The sequence below is a fragment of the Gossypium raimondii genome, chromosome 8 (assembly GCF_025698545.1).
Source record: "Gossypium raimondii isolate GPD5lz chromosome 8, ASM2569854v1, whole genome shotgun sequence".
NCBI lineage: Eukaryota > Viridiplantae > Streptophyta > Magnoliopsida > Malvales > Malvaceae > Gossypium > Gossypium raimondii.
Window position 1 is genome coordinate 4680639 of NC_068572.1, and position 24543 is coordinate 4705181.

A 24543-nucleotide genomic window follows, 5' to 3' on the forward strand; every position below is an offset into this window, starting at 1 on the left:
AGAATGACAAAGGCCCCTCAAAGACTTGGGCTCATGATACCATTTGTTGGAACATTGGCAGCATGCATTGAACAAAACTTTCAAAACAGAACCAATGAAGATCGAAGCAGAAAACAAAACAAAACAAAGCAGTGAACAAAACTTGAATGCACAGTAAATGTAACTGAACAACTTTCTTTTTCATTCAAAATTTGAAAATATATATTGGAGTTATAATTTTTGACATAATTGACAATTACTTAATGACATAACTGCTCCCACTTAAGTTAAACTAATACTAGCTTTAATCAAATACAAGGCTAAGCTGACATACCAGCTTTTACATCAAAATCCCATCACTAACTTAATCCTACTAACTTTGTAAGATAGTTAAAATTGAACTAATCAAAATTACATAACAACAAAATAACCAAATCAGATTGCTTCATTCGGTCCAGTTTCATCCTTGCGCACCAAGCAAAGCTACTGAACTCGATGGCTGCATGCTGCTGGTTTCATGTTGCACTGCAGGCCAACTCTCAACAGAATGCCTGTTCAAGGCCCTACTTGTAACGCCTCAAATATGTTGGCAGGATGGCATACTTTTAAAACATTGCCATTTGCTGGGAAAAGTACGGTTTATATCGATGATCGGGCAACTGTGCTGCCGAGAAAGTTGGAGTGGTCAGGGTTTGTTTTGAATTCTAGGTTGCTTTGGAAAGATAGCAGAGATAAGTCGAAATGGATTAAGGATATTGATATGTTGAATGGTGATATTGAGAGTCCCTTGGGTTTGGTTAATGACCCTTCGGTGGTGGAGCCACTTGGAAACTGCGATCGTCAAGTTTTGCTCTGGTGGCTCCGGGTTGAAGCTTGTACTGATAGCAAATTTCCTCCCATATGGATAATTGACTCACCTCCGGAGATCACGGTCTCATCAAAACGCACTCCATGGCCAGATGCTCCCCCGGAACTCCCTGCTAATGAAAAACCAGTAATGGGCATTCAAGATCCAATAGTGAAGCATAGTACAAAGAGGACATCTAGATCAAAACATCGAAGTAAAAGAAAGAATGAACCAAAAACCGACACACAAGTTTCGACAAGGCATTCTGAACAAAACTAAAATCTTTACCCTGCAATCTATGGAACTGCTGCACCATGAGATTGGACCAAATATGGGGAAAATGTAGATGGTGTTACCAGTCAATATGGAGAAACACCTCTCACGAAAATCCAGTTTTTACGTGCAATTCAGTTCGAGTTTGTCCAGAGTTTCAAATATTTTTACAATTTCTTTCTATTCTTTTTGCTTTTATGTTTTTTTGGGTCTTTAGTTTGTTGGGGTGATCAATATTGTGCTTCAGTGAGGAGGAATGTCAGCTAAGCCTTTCTCTCTGCCCTTGCGAGATGCTTGTATACTGAAATGCTTTTGGGTTACAAATTTATACATAAAATCTTTTAGTAGGAATTATAGACCTGTCTTAATTCAAAAACAATAAAAATTTCCATTTCATTTTCTAAAAAAAAAAGTATACGGTTGGACTTGAAGACCCACACATAGGGGTGAGTATTCGATAGAGTCGAGTCGAATCGAGTAAAAATTTTTCGAGTTAGTCGAGTTGACAAATCCTATTTTAGCAACTGAACTCAATTTGAATTTTTTCGAATTGAATCGAATAGAGTCAAAAATTTCGTGTCAAATCGAGTCGAGTTAACGAATCCTATTATTTATACTTAATGTTATGTTTAGATGGATCAATTATTTAACTAGTAGACGAAGTACAAGATTATTTAACTACATGAACAATATAATGATTTTGCCTTTTAACTTAATGTGTAAATATTTATCAAAACGACGTAGTATTTTGAATTTTAACTTTTAAAAAAGTAAACATTTATCAAAACGACGTAGTTTTGTATTTTTTTATTCGGATTCTCGGATAACTCGAATTGTGTAATTCATATTCGAGTTAAATCGAAAAACTTAATTTTTTACTCGAGTTGATCCGAATAACTTGATTAACTCAAATAACTCGAACTATTTAATTCAAAATCTGAATTTTTTATTGAATTTTTTGAATCGAATTGGATTTTGCTCACCCCTACCCACACCTATAATTGTGCATGCCAAGTCTTAAATTTGGGTACTTAATACTTCCATTTTTTCCAATTGAGCCAAGATCGCATTGATTAATTGATATGATGATTCGATTTATTAGTAAAAACAATGATGTTTAGGCAAGAGCCGCTTTGATTTAAAAAAGGAACTTGTTGAAAGCTTGAACAACTTGGGTTCATTTGAACTATGAGTTGTGATTTATCATCCAGGTGTTCATTTTCTTGAAAGAATAATTTTCTTCAAAGAATAATTTGGGTTCGAATCGCAATTGTTGTTGGGGCTATGAGAGTAAATATCACTTTTCAGTGGGTTCAGCTTATTATATATTCATCGGGAAAGAGATTAGTCCCAATTTGGATATGAGGACTAGTTGGATTTGGCATCTTAAATGCCCAGAAGTATCTGTTTCTTCATATGGCTCGCTTTCCTGGACCGCTTGAATACAAATGAGATTTGTGCACGTTAATAAATGAGTGCAAATGCTACTTGCCAGTTGTGTGAACATGTTAAGGGATCAGTGGAGCATATTTTTAGGAGCTGTGTAACAGGAAAGGAGATTTGGGTGAGCCTACGAGTTGATAACAGACAACAAAACCTTTTTCAGCCCCTTCAAGGATATTGGTCCATGCAAAACTGCAGGGGGACTGTGGTGTTACATTTTCAAGTGTCATGGGGTATGTTGTTTACTACTATATGGGTTCATGGAACGGTAGAAATGACAAAGTTTTTAATGGCAGATTGTCACTTGCAATCAAGCTATTAGAATATGCTATCTCTCTAGCAATGTTCTCAAATGTTTCTTCATGTTGGGTCCAACAGAGAAAGCCACCTTCCGAGGTTTGTATTTTAAACAAGATGGGGCTGGGGGAGTTAAACCCTGATTCGGATTGGCTTCGACGAGGGGATTAATACGTGACGAAAGGGGCAAGTGAGTTAAGGGTCTTTTGCTGAAAATAGGGACATCAAATAGCGTACAAGCTGAACTCTGGAGCGTTAATGAAGGACTACAACTTGCGAAAAATCTAGGCATCTCCAAGCTCACTTGTGGTACGTTTCTTGGCTGGGCCATTTGAGGACGACCAAATTGGCACCTTGATTTTAGATTGTCTAAAGTTCATAAATGAGGGAGGATTCTCTAGCAAGAGAGGGAAACGTGTGCCAACCACCTGGCCAAATTAGCATAGGGACTTAGAAGTTGGGGTACTGGTTCTTCTCAACTTTCCGCCAACAAACACTAAAATAATAATAATAATAATTGTAGTGCATTTGATATAATTAATTTGATGAATGTATTATTATTAATTATTTTCAAATAATACATTTCATTATTTATTATGCAACACACATTATATTCTATATATATAGTTTCTAAATATATAGTATGCTAATAATAAAATTTCTAGTAAAACATGATTAATGAGGGTAAAAGTACTACAAAACCCCCTTACTATACTTCAGATTGCATTTTAACCCCTTTATTTAACAAATGGGAAATTAGTCCCTGTACGTTAGATGAGCGAGCAAAACAGCTCCTCCATTAAAATTCGGTGTTTATATAAAAGGTATTATATTCAATTTAGCCTTAAACCTTTACACATGATTCAATTTGACCCCTACTCTTTTATTGGAAGTAAATTATAAAATTTTGAAACTAACAAGGCTAAAGAGTCAAAAGGCCTTCGTAGCAAGCTAAAAAAAACTCAATTAAGCCCTTTTAAAATTTAAAATCATTTAAAAAATCATAAACAAAATTTATTAAAAAGTTATAAAATTATAAAAATTTATTAAGAAATAACAATGCCGACCCATTAAAATCTAATGGTTATAAGATTTAAAAATTTTGACCCCTACTCTTTTATGGGGTCGGTATTGTTAGTTTTAATAAAATTCTAAAATTTAAAATTTTATAGCTTTTTATGAATTTTTATATTTTAATAATTTTAAAATTTAAAAGTGTTTAATTGATTTTTTTATTTAAAATTGTTACTAAGGGCTTCTTTTGACTCTTTGGCCTTATTAGTTAAAAAAATCTAATTTACTTCTAATAGCCAAACGTAATCAATAATGTTTAAATTTGAACGAAATCAATAACCAAACGTAATTTTCATACCACCTTCATTAATCTTTATATTTCATCATTACGGACTTGGTTTATGGAAATAGAGTTCCTAAACTGCATTTCCCGACACTACTAAAAATCGAGTTGTTACAATATCAATACATACGGGTACTGAGAGAAAAAGCATACACTCGTCAGTATGGTACTTAGTACATTGTTTTGGACCCAGAATGTATCAAGAGAGGCAAAAATCCTTTGTTCTTTTTTATGAATATTGGATTTTGAAAATTTCTAATTTTAAAATTAATTTTAAAATAAAAAGTTTATCTCTTGTGAAATTAAGGTTGCTAAAATTTAAATCCATTTTTTATTGAATATCCAAATAAAGGATTTGGATTTCCAAAATTTTTACCCAAATCTTAGAGTCCAAAACCGCTATTAATGAATTCTAACCAGAGGAGGGATAATTGCTCTAATAAAGGAACATCTCGCGAAGAATGTGTTGCTTTCTTTAATTATTTATGACGGTGGTTCAAATGGCTCGTTGGTGAAAGACTGTTTATAATCTGAATGAAAATAAAGCAGATTTATGGAAACATAGGATGAGAGAAGTGGATGTGCAAACATCACCATATTGGGCTTCTTATTACATTATTGTAGAAGACATCATATTTGGTTTGCTTTTGCAATATCTGGTTTTGTTCTTATTACTATTGTTTTTTTTTTTCAAAGGTTTGCAGATACTGTAATGCTTGCAATCTCTTTTTCTCAAACTGTACTTATATTTGCATAAACTATCATCTACAGCTCCAACAAATGACTAAATCTTAACAAAAGTTATCCAATAACATAAGAAATAAATGAAAGAATGAAAAGTTGATATCTAAGCCTAATTCGTTGGCATCTCGAACCGGCAAATAGGACAGTAATGGCTCTGCTTCAGCCACTTTTCGATGCAATCCCCATGAAAAGTATGAGAACAAGGCATCCGAGAAGCATAGAACCCAACCTCGAGCTCCTCCAAGCATATCATGCAATCTTCTTCATCTCCATCTTCTACTCTAACCATGCTTACCATCTCCTTAACCAATGACTCCTTAGCCGGAACCATACCATAGTTACTGCTTTCAAACTCCAATGCCGATTCAGCCAAAGCTCTTCCCATCGAAACCCCGTCACTGGGAACGTAATCGTGTTCCACGACGGAAGCATGTATCACTGATCGTAAGGGCAAGACTTCACGATTAGTTCCTATGCTACGCATCCCACGTACAAAAATATCATAAACGAAGTTGTGATAAGCAAGGGAGGCCGTGTTGATTCGGAGTCTTCTAAACGCGGGAAATAGAACTTGGTGAAACAGGTGCTGGTTTTCTAGAATGTCGAGCTCGAAACCAAAGGTTTCTCGTAAGGACATATGGTTGGTGACGGTGGAGATGTCTGCTGAGAAATCATGGTGGACGGATATGAAAACAAAGTCAATGGTTAATTCAATATTGACGAACTGGGAAGCAATATCATGAGATTGTGAGATGATGTTGTCTTCAAAAGTATGCTGGTGAAAGATATCATACTCGTATGGAGTTGAAGCCATTAAGAAAAACTGCAGAAACAAGAGAGCTTTAAAGCAACCAGAATAAGTTTCAACTTGAGAAGAAAGAAAGCTTTAAGAAATCAGATTTTTTTGAAGTTTCTTGTTCTCGTAATACTATTTTATAAGACGACAAAGGCGGTTTAAAAGTATTTGATTAGAAAGAGGAAATTAACTCCGAATTCTACTAAGAATAGGCAATCTCATTTGTTAAAGGGCTATATTATAAATATTCCAATTGTTGTAATAGAATTTATAAGAAGTACCTATTATTATTAACTCCGATTTCCACTAAGAATTGGAAACCTATGAGCCTCTAACTAACAAATAAAAATATTCAGCATGGTAGTTTTAGGAATTCGAGGATTACTCCATACTATGCTATGACTTGTCGTCCCCTAAAATCAGTAGAATCTTGTTAGCTTGGACGACAGAAATTTTTGAAACTACACTTGAGCTTCAATTCCATGGCTGCCTTTCCATTTCCCTACACTTTCTCTCTCACAAAACCTTCCATTTCAAAGTCATGTAAAGCTTCTAGTTTCACCTACGACCAGGAAAAACACCTCAAACACTTGCAGCTGCAGTGCCCAACATACCCGCTGTGCTCCTTCAAATTCCCCACCATATAAGTAAAATAATTATGCTCAAATGATTACAATTAAGAATTAAACTAGAATAACACACTGCATAAGAAAAATTCGAGAAAAACCTAATGAAACTTATTTATAGCATACACTTGTTAAGATTGAAGATCACATATTGCATTGCGAATACAGGGAATCGAATCTACATGCTCAAAGATTCAAGGTCTTTGCCTTAGATAGAAATCTCAATACCTTTTTTAAGGGTATTTGTGAAGTCAAAATAAAATTTAGTCTTTTCGCAACTAACAAAATTTTTAGAAGGATCGAAAATAAGTTGTAAATTTCAAGGGATTAATCACACTCGGAACAAAGATTGCTCATGAAAAAACTTAGAACAAAGTCATGCGAACTAGTCCGGAGTCCGGACATATTCATATTCAAACCCGACACTCAGAGTGGACCACCAAACTTAAGACCTAGTAGTATCAAAGAAGAATCATTACCCTTTTTCCTAGCTGAATTATCTCCATATATAATACCCAGATCATCGTAGTAAGGAATAGTTTTAACTCTGTAAGGACGCACATCTGGGTTTACCCGTAAATAAGAAAACCCGTAAGATCCTGCAATGCAAAAAAACCCTCAAAATCATCAAATAAGTAAAGCATTGAACCTTGATATATTCATCCCAGATTTTATTCTCAGCGATCACCATTTGTCGAGTCGAATCCCAGTTAAAACCCTTCTGATTCAACAGGTTCTTAACAGCTTTGTACAGATTCCTCAGCGTTTTGTGCCGGTTTTTCAGCACATCCATCTCGTATTCGAACTTGAACCTCTCGTTGAACGATGAATTCATGTTCATCCATGCCGTTTTGCTGAAAACATGATCATCGAACCTATTACCTTTATTGAGTTGCTCCAACATGAGATCGATGAAATATCGATCCATCTCGGGTGTCCATATCGTCCTTGATCGATCGAAATTGCTCTTGGCACGGATACCCATTCTTGAACAACGTAAAAAGACGAGGCATTATCAGAATTGAAAGGCAAGAATTATGAATCAATGTAAACATTTGGGCATGAAATTAAAGAAAAAAATTAAATTAAAAACGACCCATAAAAGAAAAGGTGAAGAAGAGAGAGAGAATGGGATTAGTTGAGTGAAAAATGTATACCTTGGGTTCGAACATGGGAAAATGGAGGGGCAAGAACGCGGGTTTTCTGCAAGTGTAAGGGTAACGTTTTCCTGGACAGTGCTACGAATGCTTGGCGGCTGGAATTAGATATTAGACGTAAGGAGCGGAGTATCCCAGTTTTGGAGTTATCCCACTTATCAAGGATAAGAATGTTGATAATTTTTCATAGATTAGTTACAGCCAAAATTACAATTGTTCTTTTACAAGCTTTAGGCATTATATATTTTGGAAAATGATATTTTTTATAAAAATTAATATTATTTAGTGTTTATATAAATTTATGTATAATATTTTCTGTAATTTGATAGATTTCTTGAAAACATTTTATAAAAATTGTTTTAATGAAACAAACATGTATTTGAGATTTATGATAAAGAGTTTAAAAGTAGCGGTGAATTGATTACAAAGTGATGTTAAAGTGAAATTATAGTAAAAATGAATCTTCATGATGTTAAGGATTAAATTGTAAACTTTGTAAAATTTATAATTGAAACAAGTGAAGCGATATGCATGAAAAATTGGCATGTGAACTAATATAATGAATTATTTGATTAAAGTGCTTATACGGTGAAAAATAAATTACATGGAAATAAGGACTAAATTAAAAATTGTAAAAAATTGAAGTGTGAAACAATTTAATATGTGAATATGAAAATTATGATTAAAGCTTATTGAATGTGCTATGAGATGATGAAATATGCATAAAGTATTGTAAAATGAAATTGTGGAAAAATATGAAATTTTTATGATGAGAATGACTAAATTGTTAAACTTGAGAAAATATGGGGTGAAATAATAGAAGTGGAATACATAGATTTTTGATATGTGAAACAAGATATTGAGATAAATTATGTGCTTAAAGAATAACAAGAAAGAAAATTGATTTAATATGATGAATTAGTGAATAATAAACTTTTATGGTAAAAATAGACTAAATTGAAAAGTTATGAAAGTTTATAAGAAAATATTTGATAAGTGAAGAATGTAGTAGAGAATGTAACATTCCGGTGTTTTGATCCGATTTTACGGTCGGACATGGGGGTGTTGGCTAAATTAGCCATATATGCCCCCAAAAAAAATTTTATTAGCCAAATAGGTCTTATTTTTAAAAATTTAGAGAAAGAGACCGATTTTGACGAGAGAGTGTGAAAGCCTATTCAGCTGAACCCTTTATGTATAGGTGGCAAGAAAGTGCACCCAACCCAATACACTTTCCGTTTAAATAATATTTTTTTACTTTTTTAATATAATTAATATCTTTGGTTAAATGGTTAAATGTTAATGGTTTGATTCTTTTTCCACTCACATTTGTATTTTTTATTTTATTTTTTTAAGCTTTTGATTATTTTTAATTAATATTTTTAACATATTAGCTCTCGTAGGTTTAATTTCTCCTCTTCTAAATATATTTATAATTATTTTAATTAATAAATATATTATTTTCAATTTTTATTTTGAATTCATATTTTTAATTAATATCTCTTTTATTCATAAAATCAAATAATTATTACAAATATCATTATTTTTAGTAAATATAATTTTTATATGTGTAATATTTATTTTTCAATACATATCATGAGTGTAGTAAATTTTAATATTATATATTTTTCTATGTATATTTAAAATATTTCAGATAACAAAATAAGAATAAAATAAAATCTTTATTCACCTCTATGGCAGATACTATACGTCACATTCCAATACGTCAGAAAATTGTAAGTGGCAGATTATACTACGTTAATCAAATAACTTTACAGCTTTACACCTTAAACTCAGATTCGCCAGACTCGAGATGTGACATTCATCCTTCTACAGTCTTGTATTATAATTAATTACAGTAATTTCATGCTAATTTTGAAATATTCACACTTAAGTCCCTAAGTTCAAATTTAACAATTTTCACTTTACAAACCAATCTTTTTTTAAATCTAAGCTCAAAACCTATCAATTGAATATCAGAAATTTCAAGATTCAACAGTGAAAATATTTTTAAACTTAAAAGATTTCGCAAATTGATATATAAGCAAACTAAATTAAACTTCCAAAACCTCAAAAACATAAAAATTATAAGAAACGGACTAAAAATTGCTTACCAAATCAAGGACCAAAGCGTGAACGTTGGTAAGGGTTTTCTTTTTCCTACATACGGCCTTTGGAAGAAAAGATGAAAGAGAATTTTTTTTTTCTTTATATACTTAGATTAAATTTAATAAAACTTGGTCAATTAACTTAGTACTACACATCATTAAGCAAATATAAGTGGATGATGGCATCATCATCCACCATCCAACATTATAAATAGGTTCAATTGTTCAATTGATCCTTTAACTAATTAAAATTCATAGTGATTATTTTTATCACTTTTATAATTTAGTCCTTATACTTTAATTAACTCTCCGATTGATAAAATTAAAGAACCAAAATTTAATTAAACCTTACCTTGTAAATATTAAATATAATAATGTTTACAACTCACTCATCGAACATGGAGTTCTAGAACCATCGTTTTCGATACTACTGAAAAACAGGCCGTTACAATAATAAATTTAGCCTTCCAATGTTTACAAATTCTATCAGTTTGATCCTAATTCTAAAAATTCAATAAATTTAGCCCTCAACCTTACACATTCTACCAATTTAATCTTGACTCTAAAAAATTCAAAAAAAATCAAAAAAAATATTTAAAATTTCATTTTACTATAAAAATACATAAGAATTTATAAAAATTAAATAAATATAAATAATAACTACAAATTTTCTTGTAAGGACTAAATTGAAATTTTTATAAACTACGATGAACTAGAAGTGAAAAATCTGTCGAACTGCTCATGTTATGATCTTCTACATCCTAGGTCTTTCCATTTCGTCATCTGACTTATGTTCATCATGTAGCATTCAGACCAAATGACTAAATTACGTCGATACTTCCACATATTATGGGTAACATAGGAGACATCTCTTGTAATAGCCCGATTTTAGGCCTAGTCGGAACAGTGGTTTCGGGATCACAAATTCGACGAGGAAAAATTTATTTTTTATTATATTTTTATAGTCTACAATTTTACGAAATGATTTCGTAAAAATTTCGTTCAAAAATTTTGACGTTTGGGCACTCAATTTAGCCAAAAGGACTAAATTGTAAAAAATACAAAAGTTGAGTTCTACATCTCTATTTTTCCCCCGATGAATCTTTAGAATTACCACTGGTTAGCTTTTAATTCGCCTCTGACTATTTTCCAATTAGTATGGAGGGATTAAACTTGAAATTAGATCATGAAAACTACACAGCGTTGTTAATCGGATAAGTACAAAACACACCAAAATAACCGAAAAACACCTTGTTGTAATAGCGAGTGGCTGTCATAGAAAGGGTTGATTGTATATGCATATATATCTCAATTACATCCACATAAATATATTTATATGTAAATTTTAAAGTTATAAGAATTTAATTTAAGAATTATTAATTTTAAATGTAATTATAGAAAAATTAAAATGGTTAAGATAAAAAATTTAAAAGTTGGTTTAAAATATTAAAATTTTGTACGAACCGGTACGGGTTGTTAAAGTATTGGTATTGACTGAAACAAGCCAAAACACACCAAAATGACCGAAAAGCACCGAAATTTTAACCGAAACAAAACATAAACTATTTGATACCAATTTAGAACCGAAATGATAGATACTAGCCGGTATGGTACCGACTACCAACTCCATCTACTCCCCATATCTTAGCCAGCGCATCGACACACTGGTTTCCTTAAAAGCATGCTTCATTGTGGTTTGTTGGAATTCCCGAAGAAAACAAATGGTTACTTAGAGACTTGTTCACAATATTCTTAATAAGACTAATAACATTAGTAGCATTAAGTTGAATTTCCATATTAACAATATCAAGAGATTTTGCAAGATGGAGGGCAGCCCACAACTCCAGCTCGACACTGATAGCTCTTGGAATAAGTCTCACTGAGCCCCTAACCCAATGTCCCTCATGGCCTCGTAATGAACTCTTAGCTCTATCCTTGTCCGAGTCCCCCACCGAAGAATCATCGGTATTAAGCTTGTGCCAACCAAGAAACCTACAATGGTGGAGCTTGGCTTTCGTTTAATTGGTGTGGAGAAAGCATAGAACTCTCGTCTCGTGCTTTAGCCAAAATGGTATCAACTACATTAGCAATGAGAATCAGCAGAAAAAAAACAACAAAATTGCGAGTTAACAAAACCTGCCACATAAAGAAACAAAAGACAAATTTGCATGGAAATTTAAGTACTTGCATCCACTTTTTAGAAGTAATATTAATAGAAATCCAATCCTTCCGGTCCAAATTCCCACAATTATTATGAGGGACTGGTGGGTTATTTTCCATGGAATTTTAAGGATTATTCTAATCAAGATTGCTCAATTATCCTTTAACCAGATCATAAGCACTAGAGAGGCTAAATCGGCCATTAGGGGAAGGACCTCAGGTGAGTGTATCCACCTCATTTGTGTAGACGGATGCTAGACTATTAAACAGAGTTATTAACAACGGCTGAGACTGGTAAGGGACCATTGTCCCAGCCTTGCCCAACTTGTTCGAAAGTTAAAAGCTCTTCACCTCGATTCAACTAGTTTTCTAATTGCCCCATATCCACACCAATTCTCATGCCAAAAACTAATGGATGGTGCCAGGAATTAAGTTGCATTACATAAAATAGTTGGGGATAACAACCATGGATGGTAGCTTGTATAACCCTGAACCCTCAATTACTTATATTCAAAGCCGAATTCATATTCAAATTAAAATATAAGCTTATTTCTATATATACACATATACATCGTAGCAAATATTTAGACTTTCTCGGCCATTTTCATAAGATTCTTGAAACTTTAGTCTGCCAAATTACTTGCTAACTCTGACTCTACTCACTGAATTTACATTCACTATGACACATATCTAAACCATTCCATTGAAACTAGACACAACTCGATTAAACTCACTGCTGAGGACGAAGCTTCCGTAGCAGCCACTTCTTCCTCAGTTTAACATCCAATGCCATAAAAGTTTTTGCTTTTATTTCGTCTTCCAGCAAGTCACATGCATCCAATATAAGGTCTTCGTCCATGTCAGGTAGTGCCTGTACTGCTCTAATCACATTCTCTATCGGAATGGGGTTGGTGTTCTCGTCATCCTTCTTCTCCGTTAAAGACGAAACCATGCTTGCCATCTCTCGGAGAGCGCTGGCCATGCCATCATCTTTGCCTCGTGATTTCTTTGTATGTGAAGAATTTAACTTGTTTTCTGGTGGGCGTTTGCACTTCGGGTTAGATCCAGTTGTGTTTGAATCCCGATGTGCTGGCTCCAGCACATCACCGATTTCATCTTCACCCGAAAAAGATGTTACAGGAGACAAAGAACACTTGGTTGCTTGCCCCAGCTTCGCATCTTGAACCCCGTTTTCTGGTTCCGTACATTGAAGGGAAAAGCAATCACTTCCAGCAGGATATGGGGAATTGCATATCAAACACAGGTCTTTATAGTACGGCACCGGTCGAGTCATGAATTGCCGTGCATCCTTATGTCCCTGCATGTTAGTACATAACAGCTTTATCAAATCCCATATAATGAAACCATTATTATAATGATATGCATAAAAAGTCTCTCTATTACTTCTCAAAGGGCTTTTAATAGTATACCAAACAAATCAATGAACAAAATGAAATAAAGGCGGTATTATCTTCCTCGTAACATCGTTACCCTTAAACTGCACCACTCAAACTCTTCATTTTAATTGAGGAACCGATGTCCAACACATATTCCAATAAAAGTATGGGAAGATGACCCTTCAAATACATGAAAAACTTAGATTATGACTCGTGTCACATCCATATCGACATATCAAAACAACATCGATCTAAAGAAATAAAACAACGCCATGAATTCTTGATGGTGGATATTAAGTGGCTTCCATGTAGATTATGCATGCATCAGGTATGATTTAACATAACTGAACATCTTATGGATAATATGGCCTAGACTATACGAGCATCGACAGCAGTTCAAGTTTTACATGTAAATACATACCTTGATGTAGTCTTGCCATACACTATCATCAGCAATCACCATTTGACGGTCATCGTCCCAAGTAAATCCATCCAGTTGAAGAAGATTCTTTATTACATTATATTGTCTTCTTAGAGTTTTATACCGATTCTTTAGTATGTCCACGTCATAATTAAAACCGAATTTTGCATTAAATGAAGCAATCATCTCTGTCCATGCCTCCTTGCAAAATACACCATCAATCTGGTTCCCATTCTGCAATTGCTCAAGCATAAGATCAATGAAAAACCGGTCCATTGGTGGTTGCCAGTACGTTCTAGTACGACTATATAGTGGGTTTGTTGTTGCATTCAGCGTCATCTCTGTTGTGTCTTCCACTTCTTGTCGCAAAGAGATACAATCATCAACCACAACAATTTCATGAACAGCCTCCACAGTTCCTTTATTGGCACATTCTGGTTGAGCAGAAGATCCTGTTATATCGTCACCTGAGTGTGATAATGTCTTGGGCAAATTAAAGCCTGGTATCATATTATATCAGCAACATATGAAACCTTCTAACAATGAGATACACCGGACTCATGTTACCCGGACTCTTCTGTTCCTAAAATATCCATGTTTAATGCCTGTGTCTGACAAATATTTGGATATAGATACGGTTTATGATCCTCCACATATATGGAAAAGCTTAGAAAATAGAGCATGCTCGTGTTATACACGTATTCATATCCAAGACTCAACCCTGAGTACGGGTAACAAAGCAAAGAATTAGTAGTATCAAGGATAGAACTTTTACCCTTTATACCAACTATCCTATCTCGATACATAAAACAAAAATCATTAACGAAAAAACTTAGAAAAGGTCGATGCATATCCGTATCTGAAACTCTAAGTTCAAAACCGGACACAGAGTTAGTCGTGTCACGGACAAAATTATAACCCTTTTTTCCAAAATACCCTATCTCCATAAATAAACACAAAGATCATTCATGAAAAAACTTAGAACAAAGTCATGCGAACTAGTCCGGAGTCCGGACATATTCATATTCAAACCCGACACTCAGAGTGGACCACCAAACTTAAGACCTAGTAGTATCAAAGAAGAATCATTACCCTTTTTCCTAGCTGAATTATCTCCATATATAATACCCAGATCATCGTAGTAAGGAATAGTTTTAACTCTGTAAGGACGCACATCTGGGTTTACCTGTAAATAAGAAAACCCGTAAGATCCTGCAATGCAAAAAAAAACCCTCAAAATCATCAAATAAGTAAAGCATTGAACCTTGATATATTCATCCCAGATTTTATTCTCGGCAATCACCATTTGTCGAGTCGAATCCCAGTTAAAACCCTTCTGATTCAACAGGTTCTTAACAGCTTTGTACAGATTCCTCAGCGTTTTGTGCCGGTTTTTCAGCACATCCATCTCGTATTCGAACTTGAACCTCTCGTTGAACGATGAATTCATGTTCATCCATGCCGTTTTGCTGAAAACATGATCATCGAACCTATTACCTTTATTGAGTTGCTCCAACATGAGATCGATGAAATATCGATCCATCTCGGGTGTCCATATCGTCCTTGATCGATCGAAATTGCTCTTGGCACGGATACCCATTCTTGAACAACGTAAAAAGACGAGGCATTATCAGAATTGAAAGGCAAGAATTATGAATCAATGTAAACATTTGGGCATGAAATTAAAGAAAAAAATTAAATTAAAAACGACCCATAAAAGAAAAGGTGAAGAAGAGAGAGAGAGAGAATGGGTTTAGTTGAGTGAAAAATGTATACCTTGGATTAGACTATGGGAAAATGGAGGGGCAAGAACCTGGGTTTTCTGCAAATGTACGGATAAGGTTTTCCTGGATAGTGCTGTGAATGCTTGGCGGCTGGAATTAGATAATAGATATGAGGAGCGGAGTATCCCAATTCTTGATTTATCCCAACTTTCAAGGATAAGATCGTTGATCATTTTCATAGATTAGGCCTGACAAAGAGCCCAAACGTTTATCAATAAATTCAAGATGCTCCTTATGGTAATGTAGATATTAGTTTGGTCACTGAAATTTGTTTATGTCAATTTTGTTTTTCTCATTTAAAAATTTGAAAATTATAGTCTTGAATTTTTTTTATAATTTTGTTAATGCAATAAATTTTGTGTTAATTATGAATTTGTTTAATTTTATATTTAATTTATTAAATATGATTTTATTTGAATTTTAGAGTTGATTTGATAAATTTTAATTGTTAATAATTATGAATATTCATTAAATTAACTTTAAACTCGAATTAAGAACTATAAAATTAACATTGTTACATTTAGGTATCAAAATATACGTAACTTTTGTCAATTATGTGTATTAAATTAGACAAAAAATAACACAAATACTACATTTGAAAAAAGTATCAAACTAATATACCAAATTAGATATTAAGCCTTCCAAATTTTAAGCAGGAGAGATTCAATCATGTCATTTCTCGCCATTGACTCTTCCAAACAAATTCTCTCACCCACTTGTCAAAAGAAAATTTTGTCCCACCAAACTAAATTATAAACATTATTTGAGTTTATCATCCCTTCCAATTACAAATGAATTACTATTTACATACTATTAATATAATGATGACATAAACCTGTCAATTTTCACTCGAACTTGACGATTTGACTCGATCAACCCTATTTTATCAAGAGAAGTCAACAACTTGAATCAAAAGAAGTAACTTGAAGTAACCTAAACTTAAATTAAGTGTTGTTGAGGCATTTTTCTAGAAGTGTCTAAACCAATAGCTAGACCAATGCCAATTGGTAGTAGCATTGTCTACTTAGAAAAACGGACATGTTTGAGTTGGCAAATTTTTGTAACAAACTTGTTTTGGTTGTGCTTCTTGCTATTACTTTGGATGACTACCAACCAATCTTTGATATCCAAACTACACATAACAACTTATCTTGGAGATTTGTTTGGATTCAGATCGAAGTAATCAACTTCTCATAATTGGTGGATCAGATCGAATCGGGCTAAAGTAGAAAGTATATCCTCATTATTCAAGACTTATCGTGTGATGTTTTGAAGATATTCTCTGTGCAAGCTGTCCTACTTAATTTGAGGGAGATTAATTGTAAAAGATATAATATGTTAGCAAGTCTCATTTACTTATTTATTGTGGAGACTTGTATACGTTTTGTAGTGATAGAAAGAGCACTTCATCTTATTCACAGTGGATCGTTTATGTCAGTGCATTGAAGTGTAATAATCAAGAGTGTAACTTGGTTAGTGTCATAAGTTTTCAAGGGAAAACTTAGAGGGACATGTTTAAGTCTTAGGTACAAAAGTGTATAGTCTATACAGGTGAGTGTTCAAGTTTTAAAACAATTGTTGCATAAGGTACAAGATAGTGAATATTCTACCCCGAACTGCATAAATATTTCTTGTGTTATTTATTTTATGCGTCTCTCTATTAGTGCCTAAAGCAGTTGGCACAACTTTAAGCATTGCTTGCGGCACTACTTATTTTCTGCATTCAAATATCAATTTGGACTCAACAAATAAAATCTTTTCAAAAAATTAATAAAAATAACACCTATAAACTAAATTATTATTTTATTTTTATATATAATTTGTAAATGTAATTATCATTTTCTATTATTATAAATATGCAATTTCGACTTCATATAATCTTGATAGTAAATTCCAAAACAATAAATACTTGATAAAAATTGCTTTTATCTGTTTATGTTCGAGTAAAATTAATAAGTGAAGGGTGCAAAATTTCAGAATTTTTTGATATATTTCAAAAATCTCAAAAACTTTTGATTTTGACTTTATTTAATTTAAAAAATTGAAATTTGATTTTTATTTTAATTTATTTAAAATTTTAAAAAGATCTTTGATAAAATTTTAATTAATTTTTATTAAAAAACCTAATTGATTTTTACTTATCCCACAAAGTTTTAACTAAAATAATATTATTAACAAAAAATAAATATTGGTTTTATATATTATGGATCGATTAATTTAAATTTATAATAATTTATTTTTCTTTTTAAGTTTTTTTTTATAATTTGTACAGCTTATAAAAATGAACTTATACATTTACCTTCTAAAAATACCTTATAAATTTATTTTTCCCCAGCCAAAATTTTTCTCATTTCTTTAGCATATACTTTAGAAATTGAATCTCAACATTAATTTTATTGAAAACCACTAATATAAGTTTATTGTTTGGTTACTAAACTTTAAAAAGTTACAAAATAGTTATTAAGCTATTCTAAAGTTTTCATTTAAGTCACCGAGTTGTTAAATTTGTTGCTATATGGTCTTCTCCATTCACATCGCCTACACCAATTGAAAGCTCTCTTTTTTTACAGTTTGATTTTTATTCATGAACTACTTTGAATATCATTTATCTATGAATCAAATTCCAAACAACTTTCTTTTCCGATCTCTGATACTGATCGTTAGATCGACTTAGATTTAAGGTATATTCTTCTATTCGCCAATGAGTATTGATCCACCACAATGATCACTAAATTGTCGCTTGAAGCTTGCTAGCTGAATTTTTTAAAGAAAATGATAAGCTATACAAATAGTCACCCAACTATTAGCATCCTTCTATTTTGGTCACTCATGTTTAAAATTTTCTGTTTTAATCACTAACATTATTGAAATTTAATATTTTGGTCACTCCTACATTAAATCAAATGTTTATAGATTCTATCAATTTGACCCTATTTCTAAAAATTCAATAAATTTTGCCTCAACCTTACACATTCTGTCAATTTAGTCTCGACTTAAAATTCAAAATAAAATTTTAAATATAAGAAATTATTTAAAATTTCATTTTACAATAAAAATACATAAGAACTTATAAAATTAAATAAATATAAATAAATACCCATTTTCTCTTCTTCTTTTTTAACATGAAAATATCCACAAACAGGACTTAAATTAGATTCAAACTTTTCTCTCTCTCTTTTTAGTTTTATATTATAATATGTTTGGCCTTATTCCTTAGTCTTCGCCAAATTTTCTTAGCGTTGGGCACAAACTTTGCCCACAACCAACGACACTAATAACTCTTACTCTGTACTCTTTCATTTTCACATCATTTATCATTGTGCCATCAAACTAGGAATTGGTTGTAGAGCTGCCAAGATAGCCCTCCACTTATAACCTATTATGTAACACCCCGAAAATACCAATGTGGTAAAATTCTGGATTAAGTAAATTATTGTTAAATGAATCACATTAGTAGAGTTGAATTAGCTTTCGAGGAGTTAGTAAATCATAACTAGAAAATTTCTTGTAAGGACTAAATTGAAATTTTTATAAAATATGATGGTCTAGAAGGGAAAATTTTCCAATCAGTATGGAGGGATTAAACTTGAAATTAGTCCATGAAAACTACATAGCTTTGTTAATCGGATAAGTACAATTTGTTTTTCATGATCAAGGAAATTGTAAGTTGGAAATGTGGTTCTTAAAGATTTAATGGATGACGACAAGGTGTTAACTTAATAAAAGCTAACTTTAATCCTCATGCATGCTTCCTTTAACTAGAGATTAAAGGAGAAAATGAAGGTTAGTTTCATTGCTAATGTTTGGCTATTGAAAAAGAGAAATAAGCTAGTGTCATAGGGCTAAAACTTTAGTCTCGCAATCTGTGAGGTTTTAGGTGACTTCTTCGCTTCAAATGTGCCTAAGTCAATTTATCTCTCGAAAGATGAAAATTTCATCGAAAATTCTCTAGGGCATTGAAAAATATAGCGAAAGCAACTCGAAACGAAAAAAGTAACAAAATAGTTGTAAAGCCACAAGAAGTAATGCACATTAAGTGTTTAAGTAAATGCTTTCAATATATTCTTAACTCAAGAATAACTGAATATAAATAAAGGGGGAGGCTTCTATTTATAGTTGAGCTCCCTCAAAACCAATGGTATGGATTAAGTTACATCAACGGTCAAGATTAGAGCTGATCTACAATTGAGAGTCCTAAGGGATTTAAAGTCTATACAATCTTATCCCTTTAGGATTTACATTGGTAACTCTAGTTTGACTGGAGTGTTTCACTAGGCCACCAAAGCTTCAAGTAGATGAGCTTCTATATGGATTCCACAAGTTGCGCCAATTCATGTGGGTGAAATGAACCTTATTTAATAAGTTGACCTCGATGGGGTGTTCTATGCGCAATAGTCAGAGGCTTGATCTACGCCCGTGACACTAGTAGGTGCTAGGTGTTCTTGTGGAATAAAGTGGGGTGATTACTAAGGTGCTTGCTTAAGCACTTAGCCTTTACATGTTATTCTTTCATTCACTTAACCGGTCATGAAGGAAGCTAAAGATTGACCAACAAAAATTGCCCATTCGGTGGGGAAAGAAGAAAAAGTTTAGCTACAAGTTTCCATGCTCGAACAAGGTTGTAGAAGAAAGGAGCTTAGTCGATGGTGAGTTTCTAGCTTATTTATGCTTTTAACTGATGTTTTCAAGTTAGACTTTAATAAGATTTTTGTTTTACCCAATTAACCAAAGTCATAATTAAAGAAGAAAAGAGAGAAGCCAAGCTAAGCTTGAATCTTGGTTAGTCTTGGCCTCAATATTAAAGTGAAAAGTAGTTTGGGTTTCATTGCATCCATCTTTAAATTCTTGAATTTTCTTTTGATACCAATTCTTGTGATAAGTGGCAATTTGTTTATGGATATGTTTGTTTGATTTAAAGCTCAAGACTTAGGTGAGGGCACCTCCAACAAAGGAAGGCCAAGCCTGTGGATTAGTAGCTTGGTGAGGTTGAATTTTGATGTTTTACTAACAGTTTGAAAGGTGTGCTCCCAATTTCTAAAGTAAATCATATTATAAATTAAACAAGATCATAATTATGAGTTAAATTTAACTATAAAAAGTTAAATTTTAAATTATTGTCATAACTAATGATATGGCATTAAAGGAACTTGTAAATGTGTTTGTATAAATATATTGATTTATTGGATATTAATGATGAAAACATTAATATATGAATATTAGATGAACCAATAATAATATGTATTATTAGAAATCTTATTTGTGTTATCGAAATCATTGTATATGAATATGAATAATTGATATAAATTGAAATATTTAAATTGATCTATCGATAAATGATATGTTTTATCTTACACTTGACTGTGACAATGGTTGAATTGTATCGAAAGAATTGAATTATTACATCAGCCCTCGTAGACTCCATGAAAATTAGTTATCTATGGTTGGCATGCCATACGATACAATGTACTATTGACATGTTATATGTTATTGTGGGTTAGCGTCTCGTGCATGGGAGTATCGTTCATATATTGTGCTTATGCGCCTATCATTCTATCTTATCGTGATGTACAAGGGTTGGCATCTCTGAACCTAGCTCGAGCCTTCACCTTGTATATGAAGAGCTAAAATGTGCTAAAAGAATAAATAAATTATGTTTTTATTGTCGTTTTAATAAATTAATATTATTTTAGAAAATGAAAAAATAGATATTCATTTATTTATAAATATTTTATTTACTTTTATCGTAAAATGAACTTTTGAATAATTTTTATTTTTAAAAGTTTTATTTAAATTTTAAATTAAGACAAATTTGTAGAATCTATAAACATTGGGGGCTAAATTTGTTATTATGCCAATTAAAAAAACCCCGTTAGTAATATAATCTATAAACATTGGAGTGCTAAATTTATTATTCCAATAAAAAAAAGCTTTCGTTAGTAATTTAACAGAGGATTGGCTAAAATATCAAATTCTAATAACATTAGTGACTTTTTAAACCTTGGTGACCAAAATAGAAAAACTGTAACACCCCAAACCCGACCTAGACGTTAAGGCCAAATTTGGAGAAACTACATTAGTTATTTAAACCCCAGAAGTTAAATCTTAGCTTTAGGAACCGAAAATTCTGAAAAGCAATATTTTTAGGAAAACACTTACTTTTTAATTTGAAAATAATCCACATAACTTATATATTTTACAGAATAGCTCTTAACTTGATCTCGTTTGAAAACTTCTAGTTTCAAAGAGTGTCTAGAAAATACAAATATGGCAAACATTCGTTAAAGGTTATTTATTCGTTTACGGAAAAACACTTAAGAAATTACCTAATTTGTAGTAGATAATTTTCAGAGTTTTAGTTTTGAAAATCAAAATCCATTTTGCTAATTCGTGTGATTTTGCAGTATCACGTTCGAAAATATCAATTATAGACGAATTAAACAAAAACTAAAACAAAACCCAAGAACATATTACAGTCCCAAAAGTCCAAAATAGACAATTACGAAAATCACCATATTTTTATTAACTGAGAAAATAATCTGAGCTCCCGCATGCCGTCTAATTCTAAACTCACCGATTACCTGAAAAGTCAAAAATAAAACAAATGGGTGAGCTATAAAGCTAAGTGTATAACAAAACTCAAACATAAAACACACAAATCACCATATACAAATCAAAGTATCATAGAGAATTTCATTACGAACAATTGAACAGAACTGAGAATGCATGATTACGTCAATGCAATATTTTTCAGAAATTATAATACAGATTTTTCAGAAAATTTCCTATCCAACTTCGCTACACACCAAAATAAAGTTCCCCACAACTCATCCAACCAAATCACACCAACAGATAATTGTGGACATTGCCACTAGAGTTGCAAGTAAAACTGTCAAATCAGATATATGTTGTCAAGCCACTATATTGCAACCAAGCTGCCAGAATAGAAGTATGTGGTTAAACCACCAAATAGAGCAGATCATTAAACTGCCAGAACTTCCTCCATACCATATTATCACAACCCCATGCAATGTGACATGGCATGCATATACAGATCAGAATGATAAGCATGTTGAACATGCATCTATATTATTAACAGAATCCAGTAAGCATGGCTTACATGTTTTGTAGATAGATATATCAAAATTACAAATCACCTTAACTAGAAAAGCCACAATGTCACATGCATGGTCGTAAAGCCGATTCAAAAATACAAATTAACATAATCGTACATCATACACATACAGACACAACGAATCAGGACATACCATCAGAACTTTTAGTATCAGTTCATACAAATATATATTTCACATACCTTAAACACATCAACATAGAAGCATATTTAATAGATATCTGGTTTCCAAGCCTTAATTAAGCAATATGGGCCCTATGAAAAGTCTAATTACAAATTTCAGAGTCAAACAGGCCTAGGTAAAATTTTTCAGAAAATGGGCCCACACGGCCCAATTGACCTAGACCGTGTGGTTCACAAGGTGTGGCACACAACTGTGTGGCGTCGACAGTCAAATTTTCAACTTCACGCCATTCACTATTTTTTAGGTTTTTCGTTACACACCTAATCGAAACTGGAAAACACCGCTTCGGTACATTCCCGAACCCTAAAATCAACATTCATAACGAACCAATTAACAACGAAGTACGAAAGCAAATAACGATATACCAAAAACCAAACACTTTATCGACCACACAAACTAAACCTTCGGCCTTAGCACCAAAATCTGCCCTTTACAACGTTTGGTTACTTACCCCGATTTGAAACAATAATTCCTAACGCTTGCTAATCGACGAAGGAGAGTCTTGCATCTCTTGATTCTGACCTAACAGAACACAAAAAGAATTAATACAAGGACTAATAGCCAACAGAATTTACCTTACCTTTCTACGAGACAACAACATATAACCTCGATACGAATGAGAGTACAACCAATACTTACCCGAAGATGGAAAACTAAGCACTTGCTCAAAAGCTCAGCACAACTGTCAACACAATGAAACTAGCAGCACAACAAAGATGTGGTGACAACCACAACAACAACAACAACAGAACCAAAACCGAGAAAAAAATATAAAATGTAGAAAAAAAAGGAACAAGGCAGAAAGAGAGTAGATGACGTAAAAAGAGAGAAACTAGCCAAAAGAAATAAACAACAAAAAGTTTTAACAACAAAAATGGAAAAGAGGAATGTGGGAAAGAGGAGAATAGAAGGACGTCAGATTGAGGAGAAAAATTAGGAAAATTTTTGGGATAATTTTCAAAAAGAAAACCACCCATATCCCCATTAACTCCCACCGATTCTAATTAATTATCCCTATCCGAATTTTCCCCAGAATTAAAACAAAAATAATCTTATTTGCACACATAAAGATTCAAACACAAGACTCTTGGGTAAGCTAAAGTCTTACCACTGAACTAATAGACTCATTTTGTTATCAATTGAAGAAAAATAATTTATAAACCAAATGTTCACTGATAAGCGTTGGGAAAAAAATTATTAAAGATTCAAGGGAAAGGATTTAAACATTGGACCTTAAGCACACAATCAAGGCCACTTAATCACTAAAACAAATCAAATTCCTTAACATAATTTCACAACATTTAATTCAAAAACAGGATGTGACCACTCTTGGTTTCACTAACTCAATTTCTTCTAACCCGATTTTCGGGATGTGACAAACACGTTAGTTGTTGGGTGACTATTTGTATAGTTTACCTAAAATAATAAAATTTAATAGCCCAGTGGCTTAAATAAAATATTTCAAATAGTTCAATGATTTAAATAAAAACTTTAGAATAGTTTAGTGACCATTTTTGTAACTTTTTGAAGTCGAGTAACTAAAATGTAAACTTACTAATAGTTTAGTAACCTTAAAATAGTTTACCCTAAAACCTCATAATTGCTTTTAGGGATAAATCTCAAAACTATACATGAATTTTAGTCTAATGTGCAAATCTATACATGTACTTTGAATTTGTGCAATTTTATACATGAAAAATTGATTTGATCCAATTCTCATAAATTATTAACATCATTTTATATTTATATATTACATACACGAATAATTATATTTATGCAATATAAAAATAAATTGATATATTTATTTCTTTAAATGCACATGATTGAATCAAAATTAAAGT

General features: G+C 32.4%; 3 protein-coding genes across 7 annotated transcripts; 1 reads left to right on the top strand and 2 right to left on the bottom strand.

The window, feature by feature from the left end:
* The first annotated feature begins 94 nt into the window (after positions 1-94).
* On the top strand, positions 95-1105 carry LOC105793524 (beta-1,4-xylosyltransferase IRX14). Its single transcript, XM_012622425.2, has 2 exons — positions 95-153; positions 511-1105. Exons 1-2 carry the CDS (start codon positions 95-97, stop codon positions 1103-1105), a joined length of 654 nt encoding a protein of 217 aa, XP_012477879.2.
* A 3804-nt stretch (positions 1106-4909) lies between these two features.
* LOC105790432 (E3 ubiquitin-protein ligase RING1-like) lies at positions 4910-15056 on the bottom strand. 3 transcript variants are annotated; one of them, XM_052634646.1, is made up of 4 exons: positions 14909-15056; positions 6842-6961; positions 6122-6361; positions 4910-5763 (listed from the first exon to the last, which is right to left on the bottom strand). In XM_052634646.1, exon 4 carries the CDS (start codon positions 5752-5754, stop codon positions 5050-5052), a length of 705 nt encoding a protein of 234 aa, XP_052490606.1. In that variant the 5' UTR covers positions 5755-5763; positions 6122-6361; positions 6842-6961; positions 14909-15056; the 3' UTR covers positions 4910-5049. The 3 variants fall into 3 exon arrangements, with proteins under 3 accessions (XP_052490606.1, XP_052490604.1, XP_052490605.1); XM_052634644.1 differs by lacking the exons at positions 6122-6361; positions 14909-15056 and adding exons at positions 7051-7348; positions 7520-7681; XM_052634645.1 differs by lacking the exon at positions 6122-6361.
* LOC105790431 (L10-interacting MYB domain-containing protein) lies at positions 12292-15544 on the bottom strand. Of its 3 annotated transcripts, none has more exons than XM_052634643.1 (5): positions 15382-15544; positions 14870-15206; positions 14698-14791; positions 13606-14057; positions 12292-13105 (listed from the first exon to the last, which is right to left on the bottom strand). In XM_052634643.1, the coding sequence occupies exons 2-5, from the start codon at positions 15203-15205 to the stop codon at positions 12518-12520; spliced, it is 1470 nt and encodes a 489-aa protein (XP_052490603.1). In that variant the 5' UTR covers position 15206; positions 15382-15544; the 3' UTR covers positions 12292-12517. The 3 variants fall into 3 exon arrangements, with proteins under 3 accessions (XP_052490603.1, XP_012473474.2, XP_012473473.2); XM_012618020.2 differs by having other exon boundaries at positions 13606-14072; XM_012618019.2 differs by having other exon boundaries at positions 13606-14105.
* Between the last annotated feature and the right edge of the window lie 8999 nt (positions 15545-24543).